Here is a 26,676-nt window from a genome sequence, read left to right on the forward strand (position 1 = left end):
CCAGTGATAACAAGCTGATTGAGTTTTTGGCATTTAAAAGAAGAATTCATAAATTTCTAAAAGTTCAACTTCTAGGAAAAATAATATAAAAAATATTTCCAAAATTTTTAAATAGTAAAAGGCACCAGTTCAGCATGTACCTGACAGACCTGCAAAGTTTCATGAAAAAATATTTAATGGTTTATGAGTTATGCTACGGAAACGAACCCTACCCTCACAGAACCAAAGTCCATCTTGTTGCCATGGAAACGTAAAAAATATAAATTTATAAGATTTCTAAATAGCAAAAGGCACCAGTTCAAAGTTTCATGAAAAAATATTTAACGGTTTCTGAGTTATGCTCCGGAAACGAAACGTGACGGACGGACGGATGGAGCCCGTTTCTATATCCCCCGCCAACTTCATTGGGCGGGGGATAATAACAGCTAAATCAACCCAAATATGCACATCATGAAGGGTTTCAAATTGCATGCCATAATCTTGGCAAGATATTCAAGTGTCATCTCCGACCACTAGGTGGAGCAACCAAAGGTCAATGACACAAGCGGAACAAGACACTGTTGCTAATTTTAACAGTCATGCATAGCATTGCATTGTTACATACATTTTTCTCAGAAAAATAAGTGGCGACATTGAAATAGGATGCTCAAACTTTTTTACAACAAACTGACTATCTCAACTTCACGCCATGTTGTCCGAGCTAAAAATAAACCCACGTAATATCCGAGGTAAGGAGGAACAAGCTACCTGCCCCTGTAACACTCTCTGCAACAGTCTGCATGAAAAAGGTTTGTGAAGACCAATGAACCAGGATTCACCTGTTTCCTCGTATGTGGGAGTTGTTTAACAAGTTGTCAGGAGCAAGTTACTAAGGGGGACGGAATCTGCATACACAGTTTCCTTATTCTGTATTTGTAACAGAAGCGAAACTACATGTGACATTCACAAACTGAAATCAGTATACTGCAGACTGGACATACCGATATGACCTAAAACAAGTCATCAAAACCTATTGTTGTTATCATGGATGTACTATCTTGTGGACTTCATTCTTTGTAAATCTAATATTACTGTCAGTAGAGTTTGTGTAAAGCGTAAAGAACAACAACCAGGATACTGCCAATAGTTAGCCACCATTTTCTTTATGATGGAAATTAGAGGGAGATCTTAAACTATTAATAGTGTTGTGAAGTACAAACGGTGGTAGTTCGGATAAGGTTTTGATAATGAAGCTGAGTGAGTGAGTGAGTGAGTGAGTGAGTGAGTGAGTGAGTGAGTGAGTGAGTGAGTGAGTGAGTGAGTGAGTGAGTGAGTGAGTGTGAGTGAGTGTGTGGGTGGGTGGGGTTAAACGCCGCTTTTAACAGTATACCAGTTATATCACGGCATGTCAGCTTAATGTGGGAGGAAAGCCCGAAGTGATGCAGGTCTCAAACGTTTACCACTTCTGTGAAACCCACTAGCATGGGTATGGTGCTGACAAACCTAGAAACATAATCAGGGCGAACCGGGATTCAAACCCACAATCAAAGGTTTCTGGCGTGCCCATGTGATGCAACTCTGCCTTAGACGATTGAGCCACCCGTGCCCCTCTAGGGAGTTTTGGGCGATCTGGGAAACTGGATTCTATGAATAAAATTAATCATGACAACCAATATGAAGAAACAAAAGTCATCAAAGAGATGTTTCACCATCCCCAGCCATTCAGTTACTGAGAATAAACCATCTGTGACAGCAGCAGTGGTTCTGTTTCAGGAAGCATGTCAGATTTGGCTACCAGTACAACCGGTAATTTTGGTCACCTAGATAATATTTCCAGAATTACATTTGCCACAAGTGTAAGAAATACTACTGCCAGTAAAGTTAATACGTGTTCAACCTGGTTTAGTCTGGTGCAACAAAGTTTTGATGTCAACATGTACTTAGTGCAAATGAACCTAGTTCCCGCCCAACAACCAACACTTCAGGGGCCAACCATTCAATATTCAGGAGAGGGGACTGGGACTTTTTTTTCCAAAAAATAAATTGGCATAAAAAAATCTTGAAAAAAATAATTATATATATGCTTTATATTTTTGAAAAAAGAAAGAAATTGTCTGCCACAGAAATTACATTGCTACAATGTGTTTTTCCACATAGTTTGGCTCATCCCAAAAGAATATAAAATGGTCAGTTCCATACCTGACTCACCAACACCCTGCCCCACCTACCAGGAACTTAACCCCCCTCCCCAATTCTGTCCCCCATCCACCAACAACTACCCCTGCCACCTCCCTCCTCATTATGTTACACAGCACACACAGACACACAGCACACCACACAGCACACAGACACACAGCACACCACACAGACACACAGCACACCACACAGACACACAGCACACCACACAGACACACAGCACACAGACACACAGCACACCACACAGACACACAGCAAACACAGACACACAGCACACCACAGCACACACAGACACACAGCAAACAGGCACACAGACACACAGCACACCACACAGACACACAGCACACTACACAGCACACAGACACACAGCACACCACACAGCACACCACAGACACACAGCAAACACAGACACACAGCACACCACACAGCACACACAGCAAACACAGACACACAGCACACCACACAGCACACACAGACACACAGCACACCACACACAGACAAACAGCAAACAGACACACAGCACACCACACAGCACACACAGACACACAGCACACAGACACACAGCACACCACACAGCACACACAGCAAACACAGACACACAGCACACCACACACAGACACACAGCAAACACAGACACACAGCACACCACACAGCACACACAGACACACAGCACACCACACAGCACACACAGACACAGACATACAGCACAGACACACACACTATTTACCACAAGTTTATTCATATTGTGATAATGCACACACTTGCTGAATATAATGAATAGTCTTTATTTGAATAAAAATGCTTTAAAGAAATGGAGAAGGAGAAAACAATGCCATAAACATGATAAATGAGACAAACAACTGATCTTATAATATGTCACAAATATAATATTACCACAATGAGATGTATGAACACAGTGATAAGGAAAACAGTACATAGGGGATTCCCCTGCAGGTTTTCCCAACGACACACAAGCAAAGAGAGTCTTCAAACAAAGATCATAAAAACATCTATAACTCAAGTTAAAAGTAAGTTCAAACACTTTAACTGGTGCCATGTCACTAACAGACTGCATATATATATGTCAACGTCTACTCCAGAGCGTGCTTTCAATGCAGATTTCTCTACAAATAACAGAGATCATTCATCCTAAATTTACGTTTGGTCCTGAAAAGAAATACCACTTGTTAATGTTTACAGATGAATGTGAGAATACCAAGGAGGCTGATAACAAGTAACTTCCTCTCCATACTCGTTGTTGATATAGTTAAGAGATTTTATTGATATACCAGTTTACAATTACAAAATGAGAGAGCGAGGTCAACATGCCCACCAGTCTAACAGTCAACTCATTGACACTCAATCTCAGCAGCTGAGTAGCAGAGTGAGTGGGCTGAACACAGCTCCAGAAAACTATTTGAGCAATTGAGTTTTTACTCGAATGTTTCTATTTTAATTGGGTTATTACATTTTTCATTGGCTAACCAACACTTTTTTACTCATCTATTAATCACTCGATTTTTCCCAAAATGAGTAAATACTTTGAAATTTTACAAACAAATATTTTAATGTTTTTTAAGTATATAAAGCTTCTACTATAGGCTTGACTCAGAAAGTAAATTAGCTCATAATTGTGTTTCGGAAATTAGCTCCGTTGTACGAATGCTGAAAAAGCTTCATTAGGTATTTACGCAAGCTGTTTTTATACAGTTGAGTTTTTCATTTGATGCATGCGTTTCTGTACGCAAGATTATTGAAAGTAATTGGGTTTTGAATATTTTGGGGGGGATTTTATGCAAATAGGGAGCTTCTCTGTAGCTCTGTTGCTTTGAACAGTAATTCAGTTTTTCCATGAAGTCCAAGCTAAGTGGACGAACAGAAGCCATCTTTGACGTTCATCTTATCATGATGATCATGGATAGTTTTATCTATCTGATCAACCAATCTGATAAACTTGATGTCCTGATCAGATAAATATGCTTTTGTTTTGTTTGTTTGTTATTTAACGCCCCACTCAGCAATATTCCAGCTATATGATTGCGATTTGTAAATATTCGAGTCTGGACCAGACAATCCAGTGATCAAAATCATGAGCATCATGCTAGATTACCATCTAGTCTCTGAAATGAACATAGTTTACAGAAAAAAACATTTGATAAGTTAAACTAAAAAGGTGAATTTCTTAATTTTCCTACTGCAGTAATCTAGACTTGCAAAATATTATAGAGATGCATGAACTGTGTTGGATATATTTGTTTCAGGGTGAGTATGACACACTAATGCGATGCCTACTTGCTCAATTTCTTTAAATGTGATATTTAGGATACAGAAACAAACTCTGATTACCACATCGGTGAAAGCAACGAGCAAGTAAAGGGTATGCTGCTGAAAAACCAAAGATCATAATCAGGGAAATCTGGGTCTCCATCCCAGAACCACATGATCTGTCAAGCCAAAGGGGCACAACTCTGCACAGCACAAAGGACAACTGAGCCAACAACATGATCATGTCAACAAAGATTTCCTCATGAAATCCACAGCATAATTAGGGCTCCAAGCCGAAAGGCTGTAGAGCCCTATTGTAATCGTTCGATTTATTATTATTATTATTTATTATTATTATTATTATTTATTATTCCGCCGATTTTTGTACCTGCCCTAGCAAAATAACCACCAGCTCGATTTTGTTCAAATTTTATGGGTGTTTGTAGACCGTTGGGTACTAGTGCCCGCCAGAAAGCCAAGGCCGTAGGCCTAAAGGCCAAGGGCAGATAACTGAAAAACAAGTATTTTTTGACGATATATTTTGCCCTGTTGCTCTACAACCGTATGCCCGTTTACTTTCAAACCTTGCATGTATCTACTGCTTCAGTTGCTTGATATTTTTTGTTCTTTGACTTTGTCCATTGATCACGTTGTTTGGCAGCCATATTGGATTCAAGGTTTTGACAGGGTTTTATGGGCACCTGTCTTCAAATACTATCTCCTCTGAATCCGCTGCATGAAATGATTTCAAACTTTTTGAGAATTTTCTCCATACAGAACACAACAAATGAGCATAGCCGTTTTTTTATATCTTTTTTAGTTGCGGTCATATTGGATTTTGATTTTGATAAAAAATTTCACCCAAGTATAATACTGATGGAAGCGCCTCATAAATCTACTATAAACCCCCATTCACTGGCTTTGCAGATACCCTAGCGTTCTCCACAGCCTTGTTCAATATTATGTGTACTACCCTTGACGACCAGAGTTAGAATTGGCCTTTTTCAAACGATGCTTGTCTCAAGAGGCAACTATGCTTGTCACAGTTGGCGACTAATCGGATTGGGTGATCAGACTCGCTGACTTGATTCTTCATTTCTCAATTGCCAATTGCTACGGTACCTTATTTTTGACAGCGTTGTTAAAAGCAAACCATTTGCAAACCATTTGCGGATTAGAATATGGAGGTCGGCATTTAGTCCACTCTGGGAAACTGTGGCACACGCCAATTTGGTAGCGGCAATGGCCTGCAAACGTGGACTATCTTTTGATGGAGTTGGTACAAGCAAACCATGTGCGGATTCGAACATGGTCGAAGTCAAACATTGGTTAAGAATACACTGGGACACATGTCATGATGTCTCACAAGCGGTTTATTACATTTAACGGCGTTGGTACAAGCAAACCATTTCGGGATTCGAACATGGTCGAAGTCAAACATGGGTTAAGAATACACTGGGACACATGTCATGATGTCTCACAAGCGGTTTATTACATTTAACGGCGTTGGTACAACCAAACCATTTGGGGATTCGAACATGGTCGAAGTCAAATGTGGGTTAAGAACACACTGGGACACGTGTGGTGATGTCTCACCAGCGGTTCATTACATTTGATGGCGTTGGTACAAGCAAACCATATGCGGATTCAAACATGGTCGAAGTCAAACATGGGTTAAGAACACACTAGGACACGTGTGGTGATGTCTCGCAAGCGGTTCCTTACATATGATGGCGTTGGTACAAGCAAACCATTTGAGGATTCGAACATGGTCGAAGTTGGAAATTGGTTAAAACATCCTGGGACACCCAAGCACATGTCAATTTAGTAGTGGTGATGTCTCACAAGAGGTTCCTTACATTTGACGGCGTTGGTACAGGTAAACTCTTTGAGGATTCGAATATGAACGATGTCGGAAACAAGTTTAGCACGACAGGAACCCGGGGTCCGGACGAACGCAGAACGCTAATCCGTTTGACTGGAGCCCAACTGACAAAGAAGTTACAGCCTGTTAAAGAGTCCCCAAGCCGTAAGGCTGAAGAGCCCCAGTGTTAGCGTTTGATTTAATATTATTATTATTCCGCCGATTTTTGTACCAGAGCTAGCAAAATAACCACTGGCTCGATTTTGTTCAAATTTTGTATGTGTATGAAGACTGTTGGGTACTAGTGCCCGCCAAAAACCCAAGGCCGTAGGCCCAAAAGCCAAGGGCAGATAACTAAAAATCAAGACGTTTTTAAAGATGTATTTCGCCCTATTGCTCCGCAACCGCTTATCAGATTACTTTGAAAACTTGCATGTATCTGCTGCTTGAGCTGCTTGACATATTTTGTTCTTTGACTTTGGTCATTGGTCAAATGGTTTGGCAGCCATATTGGATTCAAGGTTTTCACAGTGTCTTTGGGGTACCTGTCTTCAAACGCAAACAACTCCGAGTCCACTGCATGAAATGCTTCCAAATTTTCTGAGAATTGTCTCCACACACAACACAGCAAACTCTCATAGCCGTTTTGGGATATCTGTTTTAGTTGCGGTTGTATTGGATTTTGATTTTGATTAAAAAAAATACCGAAATTTTACTTTAAAGATCATATCTTGTTAGCTTGTTGACAGAAACTATTGCAAGTTTACATGAAGTTAGGTATCATATGCATCTTATTTTCTGTTCTTGGGTGCATGGAAAAAGTAACAACACTTGGTGGTAATATTTGATTAGAATTTGGGACACCCCTGGAACACGCCAATGTCCTTCAAACGGTGACTATCTTTTGACAGAGTTGGTACAAACAAACCCTTTGAGGATTCGAATATGTTTGATGTCGGAAATGGGTTTAAAACAGACTTAGCACACGCCAATTTCGTAGCGGCAATACCCTGCAAGTTGTGCCTACATGTGACGGATTTGGTACAAGGAAACCCTTTAAGGATTCGAACATGGACGTTTGTGCACAGTGTAACTTGGAGCCCGCCATTGCTGCTTGCAGCTTTAATTTCATTTTGTTTTTATTACTTTCAAGATCTTCAATATGGACGGTAAAAACACTCCTCCCAAAAAGCCCATCATCAACCCCGGCATGTTGCAGGATTTCATTGCCAGATGCCTCTTGTGTCTCGTCACAGTCTGGAATCTCTGTTTCAAGTACTGTCAAGAATCAGGTATGTTTGTAACATGTTTGTTGTCTAACGTCGCACTCTGCAATATTTCTGCTATATGAAGGCGGTCTGTAAATAGTCGAGTCGGGACCAGACAATCAGGGATTGACATCATCCATTGAGCATCGATCCATGCAATTGGGAGAGGATGACATGTATGAAACAAATCAGCTAGCCTGACCGACCAATCTTGTTAGTCGCCTCTTCCGACAAGCATGGGTTGCTGAAGACCAATTCTAACCTGGATCTTCACAACTTAGTCTACACCTATAAGCAGTGATCATGGGGATAAGGGCTCTCTGATATTGTCAACATTCCTTCCAAACCAACAATTCTCATTGTATGATCTCACTCTCAAAATTATCTCAGACATGGGAAGATTCAAGAGCAAAACTATCTTTGAACATGTGGACGAACTAAAACATATGCCGAACGTAATGAGATGACAGGCCATGATAAATGTATCATTGTCAGATCATCTACCAGCTGCACCTTATCAAACAAAAAATATATGATATAAAGTGTCATATCAAAATTCAAAATAGCCATTATAATTACTTACTTCTGAAATTGTTTCAGGGGAAGAGGAGCCTTCTGAAAACTACTCGAAGGACAAGTTTTCACAGGAGAGAGGAGAATACCTAAAAAGGTTTTGTCTCATTAGAACCTTACAAGAAAGAAAATTTAAGTTACAGCAGTTGATTTACAAGTTTTTCTATGGAGGAAACTCTGAACAAAACAGACAAGAAACACAAAGGGAACCTCAAGCAGAAACATGCCCACCTGTGCAAAATGAAACTGGAGTTATCCATGATATGGGCCTGAGACTGAGAATCAGAAAAGGAGAACAGGGTCCAGTTGCAGATCGTAGACCAAGCACAGGATTGATGGTCGACCGATCTCCAGGAGCTGAACCTGTTTGTGATCATGCAGTAACTCCTCCTGAAGCAGGTGGACTCAGCCAGGGTACCATCACTCCAGCTGCATCATCTCAAGGAGCTGAACCTGTTTGTGATCATGCGGCAACTCGTCCTGAAGCAGGCGGACTCACATGTAAAGAAAGTCCAGATTTAACAACTCTTCCATTGCCTCCCATCAACAACTCTGCCACTTCTGCACTGGTTGTAACAAAGCAGAAAAACACTCCATCTCCACCCCTCCAAACCCTGTCTTCACAGCCATCATCAGATTCTTCCAGCAGCTTCAGTTCCATGGCACAAGCTCCACAGAGCAACACACTTGTCCATCAGGACAGCCATGCAGGATCAGCAACCACAATGTTCACTGAGTCCGAAGGTATCAGTGGTGAGGATCCACCCAGCCAGACTACGGCACCCAGAGATGACACAGGTCTCTCAGCCATCCTTCCATCAAATCATTCCAGACATGAAAAGACCTCTGAAACTCCAGCTCCCGGACCTGTAGGTAGTGAGGGTTTGAAGGAAGAGGCCGGTGCTGTAGGTATTTATACTGAAGACTCTTGCAGTGACCCAGATACAAAGCTCACACACCTTAAGTCCAATGGTGCTGTTAGAAAGAAAACCCCTAAACAAGGTCCTACTCCTGCCTGGAAGGAGAGTCCAGGCACATTGGCTCAGATGTCTCCTGTTGTAGCTGCTCAGACTGAAGTACAGATTCCAAGGACAAAAGATGAGGAGGATCCAAAACCTGGAGGACCTGAAAGCCTGCAGAAAGCTTCAGCCTCCAGACTCCAGACATCCACATCAGACAGAAGTGGCCCTGCAGGGCTGACGCCGTGGACACCAGAGGCAAGGGAAACAGATAAAGATGTCAACCAACCCAAGACATCTGCATCTTCAAGCAGTGCCGCTGATGGCACTTGTGCTGAGTCTGAACTGCCATCATCATCAGCTTCTGAAGCTGGAAGCTCACAGGTCAGATTCATTTTCTTTCTCCTACTTTGTCTGATGAAGTGTATGTGGGGTAGCCTAGAGGTTAAAGTGTTAGTTTGTCAAGTCAAAGACCCGGGATCAATTTCCCATAACATGGGAAGTCCATTTCTGGTGCGTCTGCTGTGGTTAGTTGGTTGCCGCACTCAGCAATATTCAAGCTATATGACGGCGGTCTGTAAATAATCAAGTCTGGACCAGACAATCCAGTGATTAATATCATGAGCATCGATCCACGCAATTAGGATTGCTGACATGCATCAACCAAGTCAGCGAGCCTGACCTATTCTACCCTGGATCTTCAACGGGTCTGTGCCTGCTGTGATATTGCTGGAATATTGCTAAAAGTGGTGGAAAACCATACTCACTCATCAACATCAGGAAATTTGTCGTACAAAAAAACAAACTTTGCACAAAGCAAACATTTGAAAGGCCTTTGAAACTTTTCGCATAATATCAATGAGAATTCCATGATTGACAAATAATTGTCATTGTTTTTCTTACTCTTTCTCCAACCACCATTTCTCCCTCTCAGGTGGGCTTGTTATCAGAGACCCTTGAAGAAGTCAAGGCCCACAGTAAGGCAGATAGTTCTACTTCAGACACAGAGGACTAATTTGGCAGGTAAGATTAAAGGCTCTTTGGCACCATACTTCTAATGACCTCTCTAAATGTGGACCTCCCGAGAGGCAAATAACGGATCATGTTATGTCACCATGGTTACTGAGGGAGTGCAACAGGAAGATAGTAATGCTTATAAAAGATCCATATCTTAAATCACAAAAAACATGCTTGTTTTATTTTACATTTCTCAAAGTTATATTGTAGTAAATCTGATTTACTTTTAATTTCAGTTTGACCTGCCTTGAAGACTTTAAAATGTTTTTTAGTTGAGTTTACTTTTTAAGATAAATATGCATATGTTATAGATCCCTTCATAGAGGTAATCTCATTAATGTCAGGTCTTTCACTCCACAATACCTCTCTGCGTTTAGATCTAAGGACACCCCCCCAGAAGGTTCCATCAGGCGAACCTTCCAGATGAAGAATGCTTGGGTTCTCTCAGATGTCAGCATTCCAAACAATTAGGCTTCATTTCTCTCCCACCTCAATTCGGAAATTTTGATTTTCATTAAAAACAAGAAAAAAAAGTGAGCATGGTTCACTAATACCCCGACCCGCCTAGTGTGTCAGTAGTTTCAAATTAAATAGCTAGGATAGGGTGAGGGTTTGAAAAATTCATCTTTTGACGGCACCTCTCCATATGATACAGATTATATGTAATAAGTTTGAGATAAATCCACTGAATAGTTTAAGAGATATCGAGCGGACAAATTTTTCGGACGGACTTTAGGGTTTGAAAAATTCATTAAAAAATGGAAAATTTATAAAAACAATTTTTTTCGTTTGACTGCACCACTCCATATGACACAGGTTATATGTACTAAGTTTGACTTTTAAAAGTCGGGGGTATAAAAATCAACGATGGACACAGGCGTGTACAGGGGGGTCGCTTTATACGCAGCGATATACAGTACATGTTTTGCTTTTAATTTATGATCATTTGACAAGTTGCCAATAGAGAATCTCACCCGAGTGTCTTTGGATATCAACTGTATCAACACAAGTCGATAAAAGTTTTAAAACTTTGAGATTTGTCAAGGAATGTTAACCTTTTATCCAGGGGTCCGGAAAATTTAAAATCCCAATCGGACATTTGCATTTAGGCCACGCCCCCTTCAAATAGCGTATTTTAGTACGACTTTTCACACACATTACAAGTTTACGTATTCATAATATGATGAATTATGAATTGTTTCAATTTAAATTGTTTAATTCACCGGACAATTAATAACAAATAATATCATTTTAGATTTACATGGAAAACATACGTTTGTTTCTGTTATAATAACGATCTATTAACGGAGTGAACGGTCTAATTAATATTCATGAGTTATATTCATGAGTCTGCTCAAGTGTACGCGTTGTAACATTTGGATCGAGACTATTATCCCATATTTGGTTATCACGTGACCTCATGGGAAAAGGTTTTTTTTAAACTAAAGATTTTTTTAAAAACAAGACAGATAATTTAATCACAAATACTAAAATATCGTTGATAGCAATAGTTATTTGAATACCTTTTCATCTGTCCTTAATTATTGACCATAAAAAAATTGGATATCGATCGTCCGAGAAAGCAAAATGGCGGTCAATCAAGATTCAGTTTACGACTAGCTACAGAAAAAAATAAAATCTGCAAATCCTCATTGTATGTCAACCAAGTGAAAGCTGTTAGCCACGACTTACAAAATGATCGTCCAGACTTTGAGGGTTTGGCAGATCCGCTCGACTGATCTGCATCGGTCGACTGGCTGTCGTCACGCTTTCGCTTCTTGTTTGAGGTTACGTATCGTAGCATTGTGAGGATAATGAGGTACATCGATGATGCAAGGTATTAATGTACAGTTGTAAACACCTTTCATTCAAATTAACAAGATGTTCTCAGTAATTAATCCTCGATTAATCAGTGTCAACTCAGTTTATTGCCTATTACAGTGATTGACCGATTGGACTTTCATGTAGGTACGATGTATTTACAGCAATCAAAACAAACAAAGCTTGTCAGTGTAGTTAATCTTCATTGTGTTGCAACTGCAGACAGAAATGTTAATATATTTGATATGAAAAATCCACATGGATGAGATTCTATTCATCATCCAAAATCATTCTTCTGACTTTTTCAGTTTGTGAACAGTGGTAACCAAGGCCATCAGTATAAAGTACACCTCACCAGGGTGCCGTTGTACAAAACAACCTTAGCGCTACGACTGTCGTAAGTCTATGTTAAGGTATGGGAGATACGATCACCTTAGTGCTACGACTGTCGTAAGTCTATGTTAAGGTATGGGAGATACGATCACCTTAGTGCTACGACTGTCTTAAGTCTATGTTAGCGTATGGGAGATACGATCACCTTAGCGCTACAATCGCTTTGTACAACAGCACCCTGCTTCAGTGGCAGAAATATTAGTGATGCCATTGGATTGTCAATGTGGTGTCATTTGACGTCATGGTAACTGATTATGTCACAATGGTCTGCAAAGCATTGTAATGCACCTAGGAGATATCACCTAGGAGATATCTTGATCTCACCCAAGCGATATCTTGTGGAAGTCGGTTTTGGATGATAAAATATGATGTCATACACGATTGGCAATGTTTATTTTCATAATGATCTAGCTATAACCAGGGTATTTTGGTACTTATTTAATATTTACTTAAAATATAGATGGAGATGAGAGAAGGGACTGTACATGCTGAGGGCATCACCCACAGGGTAAATGATTATTGGTTTTGCTTCTCTTAGTGATAGAGATAACTTTTTCATTAGTAAAATGAAATTAGTAGAATCTAGTCTTGCAATATAAGTATCAGAGGGGAAATGAATGGATGGAACAAATTGTCAGTCTTGAGATGATCGAATATTTCTGAGTACTACTGCTTCATTGGAAGGTCTGATTAACATGATTAAGTATCTTTTCGGCGCCTTCCAGTCTGACAGAGTGTTGGGTTTTTGTCATAAAGAGGTTGAATTATGAGTATGTTATTATGAGTATATCAGTTGACCAATGAGTTAGGAAATTAGTTAATGGTTAAGAAGGGCTTGATAGAAAAACTGATTCGAATGGAAATTAGGGTTCATATGGAGGTGAGCGTTAGGACTCATTTCACATGACGTCAAATATTATTTCGGTGGGAGGAGCTAAAATTATCATCAATAGTATTTAGTGAGTTGACCGGGAGTGGTGCGGGGATTCAGAAACTTACGGCTGAACAGAGAGGTCCTCTCTGTAGATTGGAATTCCGGGTCAGAAAAGTAGTTAAGTTAATCATTGATCAGAAAAGCTATCAGGCTCTTCATACATCACCTAGGTATGTGTTGTGTTTAAGTAAGACAGGAAACAAGAAGATAACTGAGGACCTTGTGTATACAACTTCTGTCTTAAAAAAATGGACTGGAGCACCCAAGTTGACTTGTGATTTGAGAGCTACATCATCCCCAGGACCAAAGAGTGGTTAACTAGAGAAAATGACCAAAGGTAGAAGGGTATCATGCATTAATTTCTACTGCCAATATATTCCTGATATATACTCTTTTGAGTTACCTGCCCTTGATTTTGAAAAATGGATGCCAGGCCACATGGCACCTGTCACAATCTCATTCTCAGAAGTAGAACTTGTATTGATTTGTAATTTTACCACAACTTGATATCGAACACATGGCCTGGTTATAAATCTATATTAAAGTACCGGAGTTACAACAGCCATGGCAGATAGCTATGAGATAAGGCCTAGTACTCGTCATGGTTACCAGCTTTCTGACTGGCAAGTCAGCAAACTCCATACAGTGAACCAGTGAAAAAGTGACACACAACTTCATAAAGTGAAACCAGTGAAAAAGTGACACACAACTCCATACAGTGAAACCAGTGAAAAAGTGACACACAACTTCATACAGTGAACCAGTGAAAAAGTGACACACAACTTCATACAGTGAACCAGTGAAAAAGTAACACACAACTCCATACAGTGAACCAGTGAAAAAGTGACACACAACTCCATACAGTAAACAAGTGAAAAAGTGACACACAACTCCATACAGTGAACCAGTGAAAAAGTGACACACAACTCCATACAGTGAACCAGTGAAAAAATGACACACAACTCCATACAGTGAACCAGTGAAAAAGTGACACACAACTCCATACAGTGAACCAGTGAAAAAGTGACACACAACTTCATACAGTGAACCTGACACAAAACTCCACCTGTCAATGTGGTTCAATATCTTGACTATACATTAACAACGCACTGTGTGTCTGCAATGCACGTGACATTGATAATGAATGATGTACATACTTGTATATGCAAGGGGTCGGCATAGGTTCTTGGTAGGAAGTGAAGACTTGGAGATGATGGCTTGCGGTATATACAATTTTACTTTATACAGGTAGATATACATACAAAAGACACTATGTGCCAGATCAGCATATAGTGGTAGTGGTTGTTGTCTAGGTGCCCCGGAGCACCCAGCCTAACCCTTTCTAGGCTAAGGCTAAGATCTTTCTCTTTCTCTCTCTCTGATTTTCATCTATGGACTAAGGCTTATATAGCCAAGGTCACCTGACATTTTGTAAGTCATAAATATATACATAAGTAATTCATCAGTGACATACTTGCACATCTCATTCATGATGGCAGACAGTCGATGTACAAAAAAATAGGGATAAACAATTGGGATTATCATCTTATAAATGTTGCTACGACAATATTATTGGAAGCACGTTCATTATTATACATGTATTAAGTTCCACTTCATGATCATGCTAACAACTTTGTCAAATACCAATAGTGGCATGTATGAATTTGTATTGATTTGTTCATTTTGTTGTCATGGTTTATGTAGCTGCAAAGTATATGTCTTGTTGTTTCATGAATGAATCAAAGTAAGGTTGTTGGACAAATGGTGATAAATTTACACTATTTTTTATATACTTTCAGATATCACTGTTTACAACACTGTTTCTGGTCCACAACATTGTTTTCATTGTTTACAACACTGTTTCTGGTCCACAACATTGTTTTCATTGTTTACAAACACTGTTTCTGGTCCACAACATTGTTTTCATTGTTTACAACACTGTTTCTGGTCCACAACATTGTTTTCATTGTTTACAACACTGTTTCTGGTCCACAACATTGTTTTCAAGGTGTACAACATTGTTTTCAAGGTGTACAACAGTGTTTTCAAGGTGTACAACAGTGTTTTCAAGGTGTACAACACTGTTTTCAAGGTGTACAACACTGTTTTCAAGGTGTACAACAGTGTTATGCTGTTTCAGGGGTACATGTGCTACACTAGGCTACCAATTCAGGAAGTAACATTAACTTTCCTTGCCGCAATAATGTGGAATTTGACCACCAATCAAAAATAGATAATCTCCTAAAAGTAAATGTCGAAGTTCATCAGAAGTCTTATGGAAGCATCCTATGGATGCGTTGAGTTAACTGGATAAATAAATAAATGCGATGCGATAAATCATTCCTTTTAAGTTTGTGTGATAATCCAATAATTATGCAAATGAGGTCAGCTAGCAAGAACTACTTTTAAGCTCCATACATCGATACAAGGGCTGCATTGTCACTGAATTATTGACTAAAATTCCCAGCAAGATAAGCAAGATTAGATAGAGAAGCGAGAGTCAATACCAAAATAGTTTTTGGGAGCTGCACAGAGATACGGTTACCACAGCTTGTGACAGGGGAGACAAAAGATACTGATCTTGTATCCCATCAGTGTATGCTGACAGTTATATGCCACAGGCAGGAATATTCAACCTAAGTCACTCTGCATGTAACTAATCTAGCAACTGTATACTGGCCTGATCAACGTCCCTGGTCAGCGTGGTAGGACGACACATTTAGATGGCTTTTATGACCAGCATAAGGTATTTTATCAACTGGGAACCCATCCGGAAGACAAATTCTAAGTAGTCTCAATACTCAACCAAAAGTCTCACCTGAAGTATCATATGAATCTATTGGCTTTGAAAGGTATCCAAAATATCCATCCTTCTGCCAGTACTTTTCCATATTGTACACCTGCATCTCAGTCAAACTGTAAATGTCCCACCGTTCCTAATCTTCAGTTCCCATGGTAATGCTCTGTATTTTATCATTATTTTTGGAAGCTGTTGATGGTCAACTTGACATGCATACACAAAAGCTGAAACTCTGCACTCAGAAAGCACTTGCAGTTTATTAATTGTAAATGCATATTAAAAGTTGTATCCATTTGTAGCTTTGTTTGTTTTATGTCTTTGTTTATTATGGTTACAGCATGGGTTGCTGGGGATCAATTGTGACCTTGGATCCCCACAGGATCGTTTGTAGGAAGCCATACGGGTATATATCCACGGTCTTCATGCATTCTGCATCTTGCCGTCGAATATCCTCAATGACGCAACATATCGGGTTTACACAGCAGGACACATGCAACAGAAAGACACGCACCTGCATGTTACGTCTCATTCACAGGAAATCCATATCAACATTATCAATGCTTTCCGAGAAAAGCCCCATGCAAAGTATTTCTGAGAAGAGTTGCAGTGATATGCATCCTTGTTTTACATCATAAAAGGCTCTAGACTTTGACTTGAACGCCAGCTCATGCTCTGATAATTCTGCACTGAACACAATCAGGACTTGAGTTGAGTTGGTAAAACATTTAACAGGTTTGTCACAAATAGAACTTCATTGTACATGTTATATGAAAAGTATATAAAAGTTTTATGCTGCTTTCTCAATATTCCAGCAAAATCACCAGAAATGGGCTCCACTGTACCCATATGGAAAATCAAACCTGGGACTTTGGCATGAGAAGCCAAAACCTAAACCACCTGGCTAAAAACCTTATGAATACCATGATAAAAAATTTGAATGATTATACCTTGCAATAAGATTTGGCTTTCAGACTCACCTTAAAAGTCGATGCAATCTCTCAAGTCAAAGAAGGCTGTAAATGTCTACCCACAAGCAGTGAATAACATTCAGTTTCAACTACCGGTGAGCTTAAGTTTAAGTTTGAATTTAAATTTTACATTACATAGGCACTGTTTAAGCCATATCACCAAGCCAACTCCAAGTACAGCAGGAAGGAGAAACCAACCACTTCATAGTGTGCAGTTAATCTCTGCCAAGTTTCATCACAGTGATACATGACACAGGCCCAGCAATGTAATGAAATAATTAGGGGTGTCACGATGAATCGAAATATCGATATATTGCTATTGGTAAGCACTTAAAGTCAATGAATCGATTGTTAAATCAGTTTCCGATCAATAGTATCGATTTCAGTTAGGAATATCGATAGTTTTGATTGTATTTACCATATCATGTGAATGAGTGACCGAAACATGCTCACGAACGTTTCTTGTTTTAATGCTGTATTCCTGCCATATCATGGGGTTTTGTAAATAATCAAGTCTAGACCAGACAACCAAGGATTAATATTATGAGCAACGTACAATGACATCTGGCTATAGATGTACAGTCAACAAAGTCACGATGCCTTAGCACTTATCCAAGCATCGGATGCTTGGGACCTAATCTTTTGTTTGTTTGTTGTTTAACGCTGCACTCAGCAATATTCCAGCTATATGATGGCGGTCTGTAAATAATCAAGTCTGGACCAGACAATCCTGTGATTGACATCACAAGCACTGATCTATGCAAATGGGACCAATGACATGCATCAACAAAGTCAGAGAGCCTGACCACCTGATCCCGCTAGTCGCCACTTTATATGACAACCATAGTCGCCTTTTACGTCAAGAATGGGTTGCTGAAGACCTATTCTACCCCGGATCTTCACGGGTCAGGACCTAATCTAACCTTCATGAATGTATCAAACATTGTATTGTAAATGAATGTGGAGCCAGTATTCCTGTTACATTATGACTAGGACTGCCCAGTATACCAGGTTTACACAGCAGGACACATGCAACAGAAAGACACGCACCTGCATGTTACGTCTCATTCGCAGGAAATCCATATCAACATTATCAAAGCTTTCTGAGAAAAGCCCCATGCAAAGTATTTCTGAGAAGAGTTGCAGGGATATGCATCCTTGTTTTACATCATAACAGGTGTGCTCTAGACTTTGACTTGAACGCCAGCTCATGGTCTGATAATTCTGCACTGAACACAATCAGGACTTGAGTTGAGTTGGTAAAACATTTAACAGGTTTGTCACAAATAGAACTTCATTGTACATGTTGTATGAAAAGTATAAAAGAGGAGTGTAGTGTGGGACAAAACATGCCCCGGGATAGAACAGACCTCCATCACTTACGTTGCTAGGTGACCAAGGCAACTAAACTGGTTCAGGTGGTCCAGCTCTGTGATGTGGAACACTGCTCATGCTATCAGTCATTGGTTTGAAGTGTCTAGACTCGTTATTTACAGGTAGCTATGATACTATTAAAATTAATGAAACAAACTGCATTCACCCACACCCGCAACACTGAACATAAATGGATATTTTGATGCATTGTCGCAGCCCTAGTGAGTGAGTGAGTGAGTGAGTGAGTTTTATGCAGCTTTCCCCAAACTCCAGCAAATTCACCAGAAATGGGCTCCACTGTACCAATGTGGAAATTCAAACCTGGGACTTTGGCGTGAGAAGCCAACACCTAAACCACCTGGCTAAACCCCTGATGCAGAGCCAGTGTTCCTGTTACATTACGACTAGGACTGCCCAGTATAACCAGTATACCAGTATAACCAGTATACCCAGTATACCCAGTATACCAGTATAACCAGTATACCAGTATAACCAGTATAACAGTATACCAGTATAACCAGTATACCAGTATAACCAGTATAACCAGTATACCAGTATAACCAGTATAACCAGTATACTAGTATAACCAGTATACCAGTATAACCAGTATACCAGTATAACCAGTATAACCAGTATACCCAGTATAACCAGTATACCAGTGTAACCAGTATACCAGTATACCAGTATAACCAGTATAACCAGTATACCAGTGTAACCAGTATACCAGTATACCAGTGTAACCAGTATAACAGTATAACCAGTATAACAGTATAACCAGTATACCAGTATAACCAGTATACCAGTATAACCAGTGTAACCAGTATACCAGTATAACCAGTATACCAGTGTAACCAGTATAACCAGTATACCAGTATAACCAGTATACCAGTATAACCAGTATAACCAGTATACCAGTATAACAGTATAACCAGTATAACCAGTATAACCAGTATACCAGTATAACCAGTATAACCAGTATACCAGTATAACAGTATACCAGTATAACCAGTATAACCAGTATACCAGTATACACAGCAAAATGATACTTATTTCAATATTGGGGGGCACGGGTGGCCCAGTTGTCTAAGGCGCCGCGATTCGCTGTGCAGAGTTGCGTACCTTGGGCACGCCTGAAACCTATGATTGTGGGTTCGAATCCCGGTTCGCCCCAATTATGTTTCTAGGTTTTTCAGCACCATACCCGTGGGTTCCCCCTAAGTGATAAACGTCCGAGGCCTGCATCACTTCGGGCTTTCATCCCACATTAAGGTGACACGCCGCGATATAACTGGAATACTGTTAAAAGCGGTGTTAAACCCAACTCACTCACTCACTATTTCAATATTGGTTAATATGTGAAACATTACACCTATTCAAGAGATATTAGATTGGTTCGATGCACAAACGAACATACTGTCTTTACGTGAACCGATGTTCAAATCTAACATTTGAAACTTCATACTGTGTGTTCAGTTCCACATCCAATTTAGCGAGGATGAATACACAGGTAACCTGGCTCTACATCGGAATCACAGGATGTTTCTCTCCTAATTGAAACTAATGGGATGGAAAAAAACTGTATTATGGGAACGGGTAAGGAACATGATTTTATGTCATGGATGGAATGTATAGTGTGATAAAAATAGCAATTTTTGTGTTTTTAGTAATCAGAAGTGTGTTGTGATTTGATAACCACAATTCAATACAGTATTTGACATTAAGAATGAAATTGTAGTGTACAATGCCATATCCCCAATAGCCAAAAAGATTCAGGATTTAAAATAGCCCAAATCAATAAAACAAAACCCTAACTAATTTCTTTATTCCATTTGAAATTAAGGTTCCTCATACAGTATTTGAATATAGGGACCCCTTGTCTTGGGCCTTTACTGTTAGAGTTATGACAGACCCCTTGTCTTGGGCCTTCACTGTTAGAGTTATGACAGACCCCTTGTCTTGGGCCTTCACTGTTAGAGTTATGACAGACCCCTTGTCTTGGGCCTTTACTGTTAGAGTTATGACAGACCTATTGTCTTGGGCCTCTACTGTTAGAGTTATGACAGACCCCTTGTCTTGGGCCTTTACTGTTAGAGTTATGACAGACCTATTGTCATTGACTCATCCCAAAAATATATGGGGAGTATTTTAGATGAAAATGACATCAAATACCCGAATTCTTTCGTCATATGATACTGCTGTAAAATTACCAATTTTTCAAACTACTCTTAAGCAAAATTTGTAAAGAATTCCTACCTGTCAAGCCTGAAGATTGATTGTAACAGGAGCAGCAATAGCAGGCCTTGTTGGTATGTGGGATTGGCTGTGTGTGTGAAGAAACACCTTCAATACCTGCAAAGTCTTGGACACACAAGACCAGGAAGGAAAGTTTCTGACAGAGTGAGTGAGTGAGTGAGTATTGTTTTACGCCGCTTTTAGCAATATTCCAGCAATATCACGGCGGGGGACACCAGAAATGGGCTTCACACATTGTACCCATGTCGGGAATCGAACCCGGGTCTTCGGCGTGACGAGCGAACGCTTTAACCACTAGGCTACCCGACCGCCCCGTTTCTGACAGAACACTATTAATACTTGGACTACATTTTTGTATCCTGTTTTCATCGTCTTGTCAAGCAATATCCTCTTAAAAAAGTAAGAATTAAGTAAACAATAGTTCACAGTGCTGAAGGTCCAAATGGTAGCTTTTTTATTTACTTTAAATGTTCATCCTCCAAATGCAGGGCCCACCCTGAATATGTCCTCCAAATGCAGGGCCCACCCTGAATATGTCCTCCAAATGCAGGGCCCACCCTGAATATGTCCATGTTTCACCTCACTTTTGACCCCTGAAGTGAGTGAATGAGTATGACTTTATGCTGCTTTTAGCAATATTCTAGTGAAATTGCATCAGGGGACACCAGAAATAGGCTTCACACATTGTGCCCTTGTGGGGAAACAAACCCACTCGTGAAAATATCTTCTTCCATGTCACTCGATGAGAGAAACGTGATATTTCACTCGCCACATGAAATATCCTCCATATATTTTTCTAGAAACAAGATATGGACTTGTATCAGTTTTATAAAAGTTAAATGAAAAATCAAAACCAAAAAACTATATGTTTAGCATCAGGCATGTATGTGTTTCAGTGGAATAGGGTTGTTTCTCTTTTCAGTTGGGGGGACACAGTCATGATCACATTATTTTGAGAATAAAGATGCGAAAAACAATCTTCTTATATGAAATCAACAGATTAATTAGATACAGGGAGCCTAACAGATAGTGTACCTGTCATATTTATTTTATTTAAATCTTATTACAGAAATATAAAAATAAAATAAACAGGTTAATATTCTGCAAACAAATGTTATATACCACACAATATTTGTCAATTTAATTTACAAACAAGTATTTGTCACAGAGTGACGAAATATCCCCCGCCATATACACCATAGTACCAAATATGAAGACAATCCAGCGATTAGTTCTTGAGATATTGTGGCAACACCGTTTTCCAACTCCAAAAACAGATTTGCCTGCTGTGACCTTGAAAATGGGGTCAAGGTCACCAAATCTGACAGGTGTATGCGGTGTCTGTATATACACTATAGTTCCAAATATGAAGACAATCCAGCGATTAGTTCTTGAGATATCGCAGCAACACCGTTTTCTAACTCCAAAAGCAGATTTGCCTGCTGTGACCTTGAAAATGGGGTCAAGGTCACCAAAACCGACTGGTGTCTGCGGAGTCTGTATATACACTATAGTTCCAAATATGAAGACAATCCAGTGTTTAGTTCTTGAGATATCGCGGCAACACCGTTTTCCAACTCCAAAAGCAGATTTGCCTGCTGTGACCTTGAAAATGGGGTCAAGGTCACCAAAACCGACTGGTGTCTGCGGAGTCTGTATATACACTGTAGTTCCAAATATGAAGACAATCCAGTGTTTAGTTCTTGAGATATCGCGGCAACACCGTTTTCCAACTCCAAAAGCAGATTTGCCTGCTGTGACCTTGAAAATGGGATCAAGGTCACCAAAACTGACTGGTGTCTGCGGAGTCTGTATATACACTATAGTTCCAAATATGAAGACAATCCAGTGTTTAGTTCTTGAGATATCGCGGCAACACCGTTTTCCAACTCCAAAAGCAGATTTGCCTGCTGTGACCTTGAAAATGGGGTCAAGGTCACCAAAACCGACTGGTGTCTGCGGTGTCTGTATATACACCATAGTTCCAAATATGAAGACAATCCAGTGTTTAGTTCTTGAGATATCGCGGCAACACCGTTTTCCAACTCTAAAAGCAGATTTGTCTGCTGTGACCTTGAAAATGGGATCAAGGTCACCAAAACCGACTGGTGTCTGCGGAGTCTGTATATACACCATAGTTCCAAATATGAAGACAATCCAGTGTTTAGTTCTTGAGATATCGCGGCAACACCGTTTTCCAACTCTAAAAGCAGATTTGTCTGCTGTGACCTTGAAAATGGGATCAAGGTCACCAAAACCGACTGGTGTCTGCGGAGTCTGTATATACACCATAGTTCCAAATATGAAGACAATCCAGTGTTTAGTTCTTGAGATATCGCGGCAACAAACAGGTGGGACGTACGGACGGACGTACGGACGGACGTACGGACGGTCGTGAATACTATATCCCCCGCTTCGCGCTTTCGCGCGGCGGGGGATAATAATGTTCACACAAAATTAACCTGTTAGCGACAGGCGCTTACAGTCTAAGGGAGATAACTCTAGTTACTGGGAATTGTAATATTGCTAAGCAGCTGTTAAGTAATGGTAACCGAAGGTAATGTACAAGTTGCTCGGATATCTGGTGAGGTAGCAACGGACATGGACATGGCAGTTTGAATCTAGATCTTAAAAAAAGAAGTTGCATATTAACCAGCTGTGATCTTTCAATATATAGAGTAATTTACTGCGTCAAAATTAGGCTGACTAAAAAGATTGATAATCGGAAATATCGATGATGGGAAGAAATATTGAGGATTACCGATAAGAAAATTGTGTCATCACACAAATATCTTACATAAACCATTGTGATGTCATGGCGTCTCGCAGAACTAAAACTTTGAACTTTTCTGTTGAATTTAACAAGTCATTGTAATGTATGTTAAAAATTCCATAATCTTTGCTATGATGATCCTCCAATGCATATTGTCAATAACATGTGGGCCAATATATTCCACGAACAGCAACCAGATGACGGAATAGTCCTCAACACTCAACAACAGGATCAAATCTTATTTGGTGCTAAAAGCTTGAATGCAGTTAATAAAATTTACTGCAGTTGAAAAGTTGCACTTAATTATTTGATATTGATATACTAGGGTAGTCCTTATGATACCTTTACCATTGGGCAGTTTGGTAAGGACTATAGGACTAGTGCCAATTTCTAACCCTGATCTGACTGTTCAGATTCTCTGACAATACAACACATCTGACTGAAAAGGGTTACATACATTCTGAAAAAGCAGCTGAAAAAAGACCTACTTCTCTTATACGTCAGTTGAAAACAAAATGTTCCAGCACCTACCGGTCTCAGCAGAGCGGAGATAGAATAAACTTAATCTATTAAACTCGGGATCAAAACGAGGAAGCTATCCCTTTGTTTATTGCAGAGCTTGTGATATTCACACTATTGACAAACTTGTAATCTGTACAAAAAACATTCCTCATATCCTTCCTTGTTTGTGAGTCATTATCTAAGAAAAAAACCTGATCCGATCACTGATGTTATGGTAACAAATTATCCGGGTACATTAATTTATAATCCAGGCTTTTTATAAAGCCTGATGAAAATAACTCACACTGTATTATATTACCAACATTAAAATTCTAGCTTGTGATTGGTTAAGGAGTAGGCACTTTTTTTCCAAGTAGCCTGCTGAGAAATCAATCAGAATGCATCTTAGGTAACTTGCTCATCTCTCATAAGTATCGCCGAGTTTCTGAAATGACCCGATGTTTATCCAAATGCATTTGGAAATGGGAGTTTCTTGTTTCATTTGTGTTATATGCTGTAGGGTTTTTCTCACTAAAACCTGGCATATTAGGTATGACAGGTACATTATAGTGTAAATTCATGATACACGGTATGCCAGGTGCATTATAGTGTATATTCATGATACACAGTATGCCAGGTGCATTATAGTGTATATTCATGATACTCGGTATGCCAGGTGCATTATAGTGTATATTCATGATACACAGTATGCCAGGTACATTATAGTGTATATTCATGATACACGGTATGCCAGGTACATTATAGTCTATATTCATGATACACGGTATGCCAGGTATATTATAGTGTATATTCATGATACACAGTATTCCAGGTGCATTATAGTCTATATTCATGATACACGGTATGCCAGGTACATTATAGTGTATATTCATGATACACGGTATGCCAGGTACATAATAGTGTATATTCATGATACACAGTATGCCAGGTACATTATAGTGTATATTCATGATACACAGTATGCCAGGTACATTATAGTCTATATTCATGATACACGGTATGCCAGGTACATAATAGTCTATATTCATGATACACAGTATGCCAGGTATATTATAGTGTATATTCATGATACACGGTATGCCAGGTACATTATAGTGTATATTCATGATACACAGTATGCCAGGTACATTATAGTCTATATTCATGATACACGGTATGCCAGGTACATTATAATGTATATTCATGATACACGGTATGCCAGGTACATTATAGTCTATATTCATGATACACAGTATGCCAGGTATATTATAGTGTATATTCATGATACACGGTATGCCAGGTACATTATAGTGTATATTCATGATACACAGTATGCCAGGTGCATTATAGTGTATATTCATGATGCACGGTATGCCAGGTGCATTATAGTCTATATTCATGATACACGGTATGCCAGGTGCATTATAGTGTATATTCATGATGCACAGTATGCCAGGTACATAATAGTGTATATTCATGATACACAGTATGCCAGGTACATTATAATGTATATTCATGATACACAGTATGCCAGGTACATTATAGTGTATATTCATGATACACAGTATGCCAGGTGCATTATAGTGTATATTCATGATACACATTCACGGTGAATTTCAATTAATTAAATATTTCATGCCTGGAAAATTTGTGTGTAACATTTTGTTCATGTGTGAGGAATGGTCTACATTGGCATGATAACGTTATAACTGTCAAAGAACAGCTGTAGACGTACCAGTCAAAGAACAGCTGTAGACTTACCTGTCAAAGAACAGCTGTCGACGTACCTGTCAAAGAACAGCTGTAGACGTACCTATCAAAGAACAGCTGTAGATGTACCTATCAAAGAACAGCTGCAGATGTACCTATCAAAGAACAGCTGTAGATGTACCTATCAAAGAACAGCTGTAGACGCACCTGTCAAAGAACAGCTGTAGACGTACCTGTCAAAAAACAGCCGTAGACGTACCTGTCAAAGAACAGCTGTAGACACACCTGTCAAAGAACAGCTGTTGACTTACCTGTCAAAGAACAGCTGTAGACGCACCTGTCAAAGAACAGCTGTAGACGTACCTGTCAAAGAACAGCTGTAGACACACCTGTCAAAGAACAGCTGTAGACGTACCTGTCAAAGAAGCAATCCAGTAGCACCGGCTTCAGAATCCCGTCAAGACGCTGCTTCAGTTCCACGAGCTCCAGGTCCGGACTCTGGAAACACATCACCAGCTACAGAAACACACCAACCTAGTAACACCAGCTACAGAAACACACCATCACGTTACACCAGCTACAGAACCACACCATCACGTTACACCACCTACAGAAACACATCACCAGCTACAGAAACACATCACCAGCTACAGAAACACACCATCAAGTTACACCACCTACAGAAACACACCATCAAGTTACACCACCTACAGAAACACACCATCAAGTTACACCATCTACAGAAACACACCATCATGTTACACCACCTACAGAACCACACCATCATTACAGCACCTACAGAACCACACCATCACGTTACACCATCTACAGAAACACACCATCATGTTACACCACCTACAGAAACACATCACCAGCTACAGAAACACACCATCAAGTTACACCACCTACAGAAACACACCATTAAGTTACACCACCTACAGAAACACACCATCACGTTACACCACCTACAGAAACACACCATTAAGTTACACCACCTACAGAAACACACCATCAAGTTACACCACCTA

General features: G+C 39.7%; 2 protein-coding genes across 5 annotated transcripts in view; one reads left to right on the forward strand and one right to left on the reverse strand.

Moving 5' to 3' along the window:
* Positions 1-26,676, reverse strand: part of LOC124119939 (anaphase-promoting complex subunit 5-like) — a 136,100-nt gene that overhangs the window by 98,505 nt on the left and 10,919 nt on the right. For 2 of the 3 annotated variants that reach the window (XM_048389929.1, XM_048389930.1), the window contains one exon: positions 26,064-26,146. In XM_048389929.1, the coding sequence (XP_048245886.1) occupies positions 26,064-26,146 (83 nt within the window). Of the gene's footprint in view, positions 1-16,087; positions 16,960-26,063; positions 26,147-26,676 lie in introns of those variants that run through there. The other variant, XM_048389931.1, reaches the window with a different exon arrangement.
* LOC124119941 lies at positions 743-11,180 on the forward strand. 2 transcript variants are annotated; one of them, XM_046482638.2, is made up of 5 exons: positions 743-788; positions 7,458-7,596; positions 8,173-9,488; positions 10,039-10,127; positions 10,358-11,180. In XM_046482638.2, exons 1-4 carry the CDS (start codon positions 780-782, stop codon positions 10,117-10,119), a joined length of 1,545 nt encoding a protein of 514 aa, XP_046338594.2. In that variant the 5' UTR covers positions 743-779; the 3' UTR covers positions 10,120-10,127; positions 10,358-11,180. The 2 variants fall into 2 exon arrangements, with proteins under 2 accessions (XP_046338594.2, XP_046338595.2); XM_046482639.2 differs by lacking the exon at positions 743-788 and adding an exon at positions 3,103-3,203.

Source organism: Haliotis rufescens, unplaced genomic scaffold, assembly GCF_023055435.1.
Source record: "Haliotis rufescens isolate VD_foot unplaced genomic scaffold, xgHalRufe1.0.p SCAF_8, whole genome shotgun sequence".
Classification (NCBI taxonomy): Eukaryota; Metazoa; Mollusca; class Gastropoda; order Lepetellida; family Haliotidae; genus Haliotis; species Haliotis rufescens.

What these genes read in the sequence shown, in the direction of transcription:
- LOC124119941 (XM_046482638.2), top strand. An exon ending in CAAGTACTGTCAAGAATCAG is followed by an intron (nt 7,597 to 8,172) that starts GTATGTTTGTAA and finishes AAATTGTTTCAG; the next exon opens with GGGAAGAGGAGCCTTCTGAA. An exon ending in CTGAAGCTGGAAGCTCACAG is followed by an intron (nt 9,489 to 10,038) that starts GTCAGATTCATT and finishes TCTCCCTCTCAG; the next exon opens with GTGGGCTTGTTATCAGAGAC.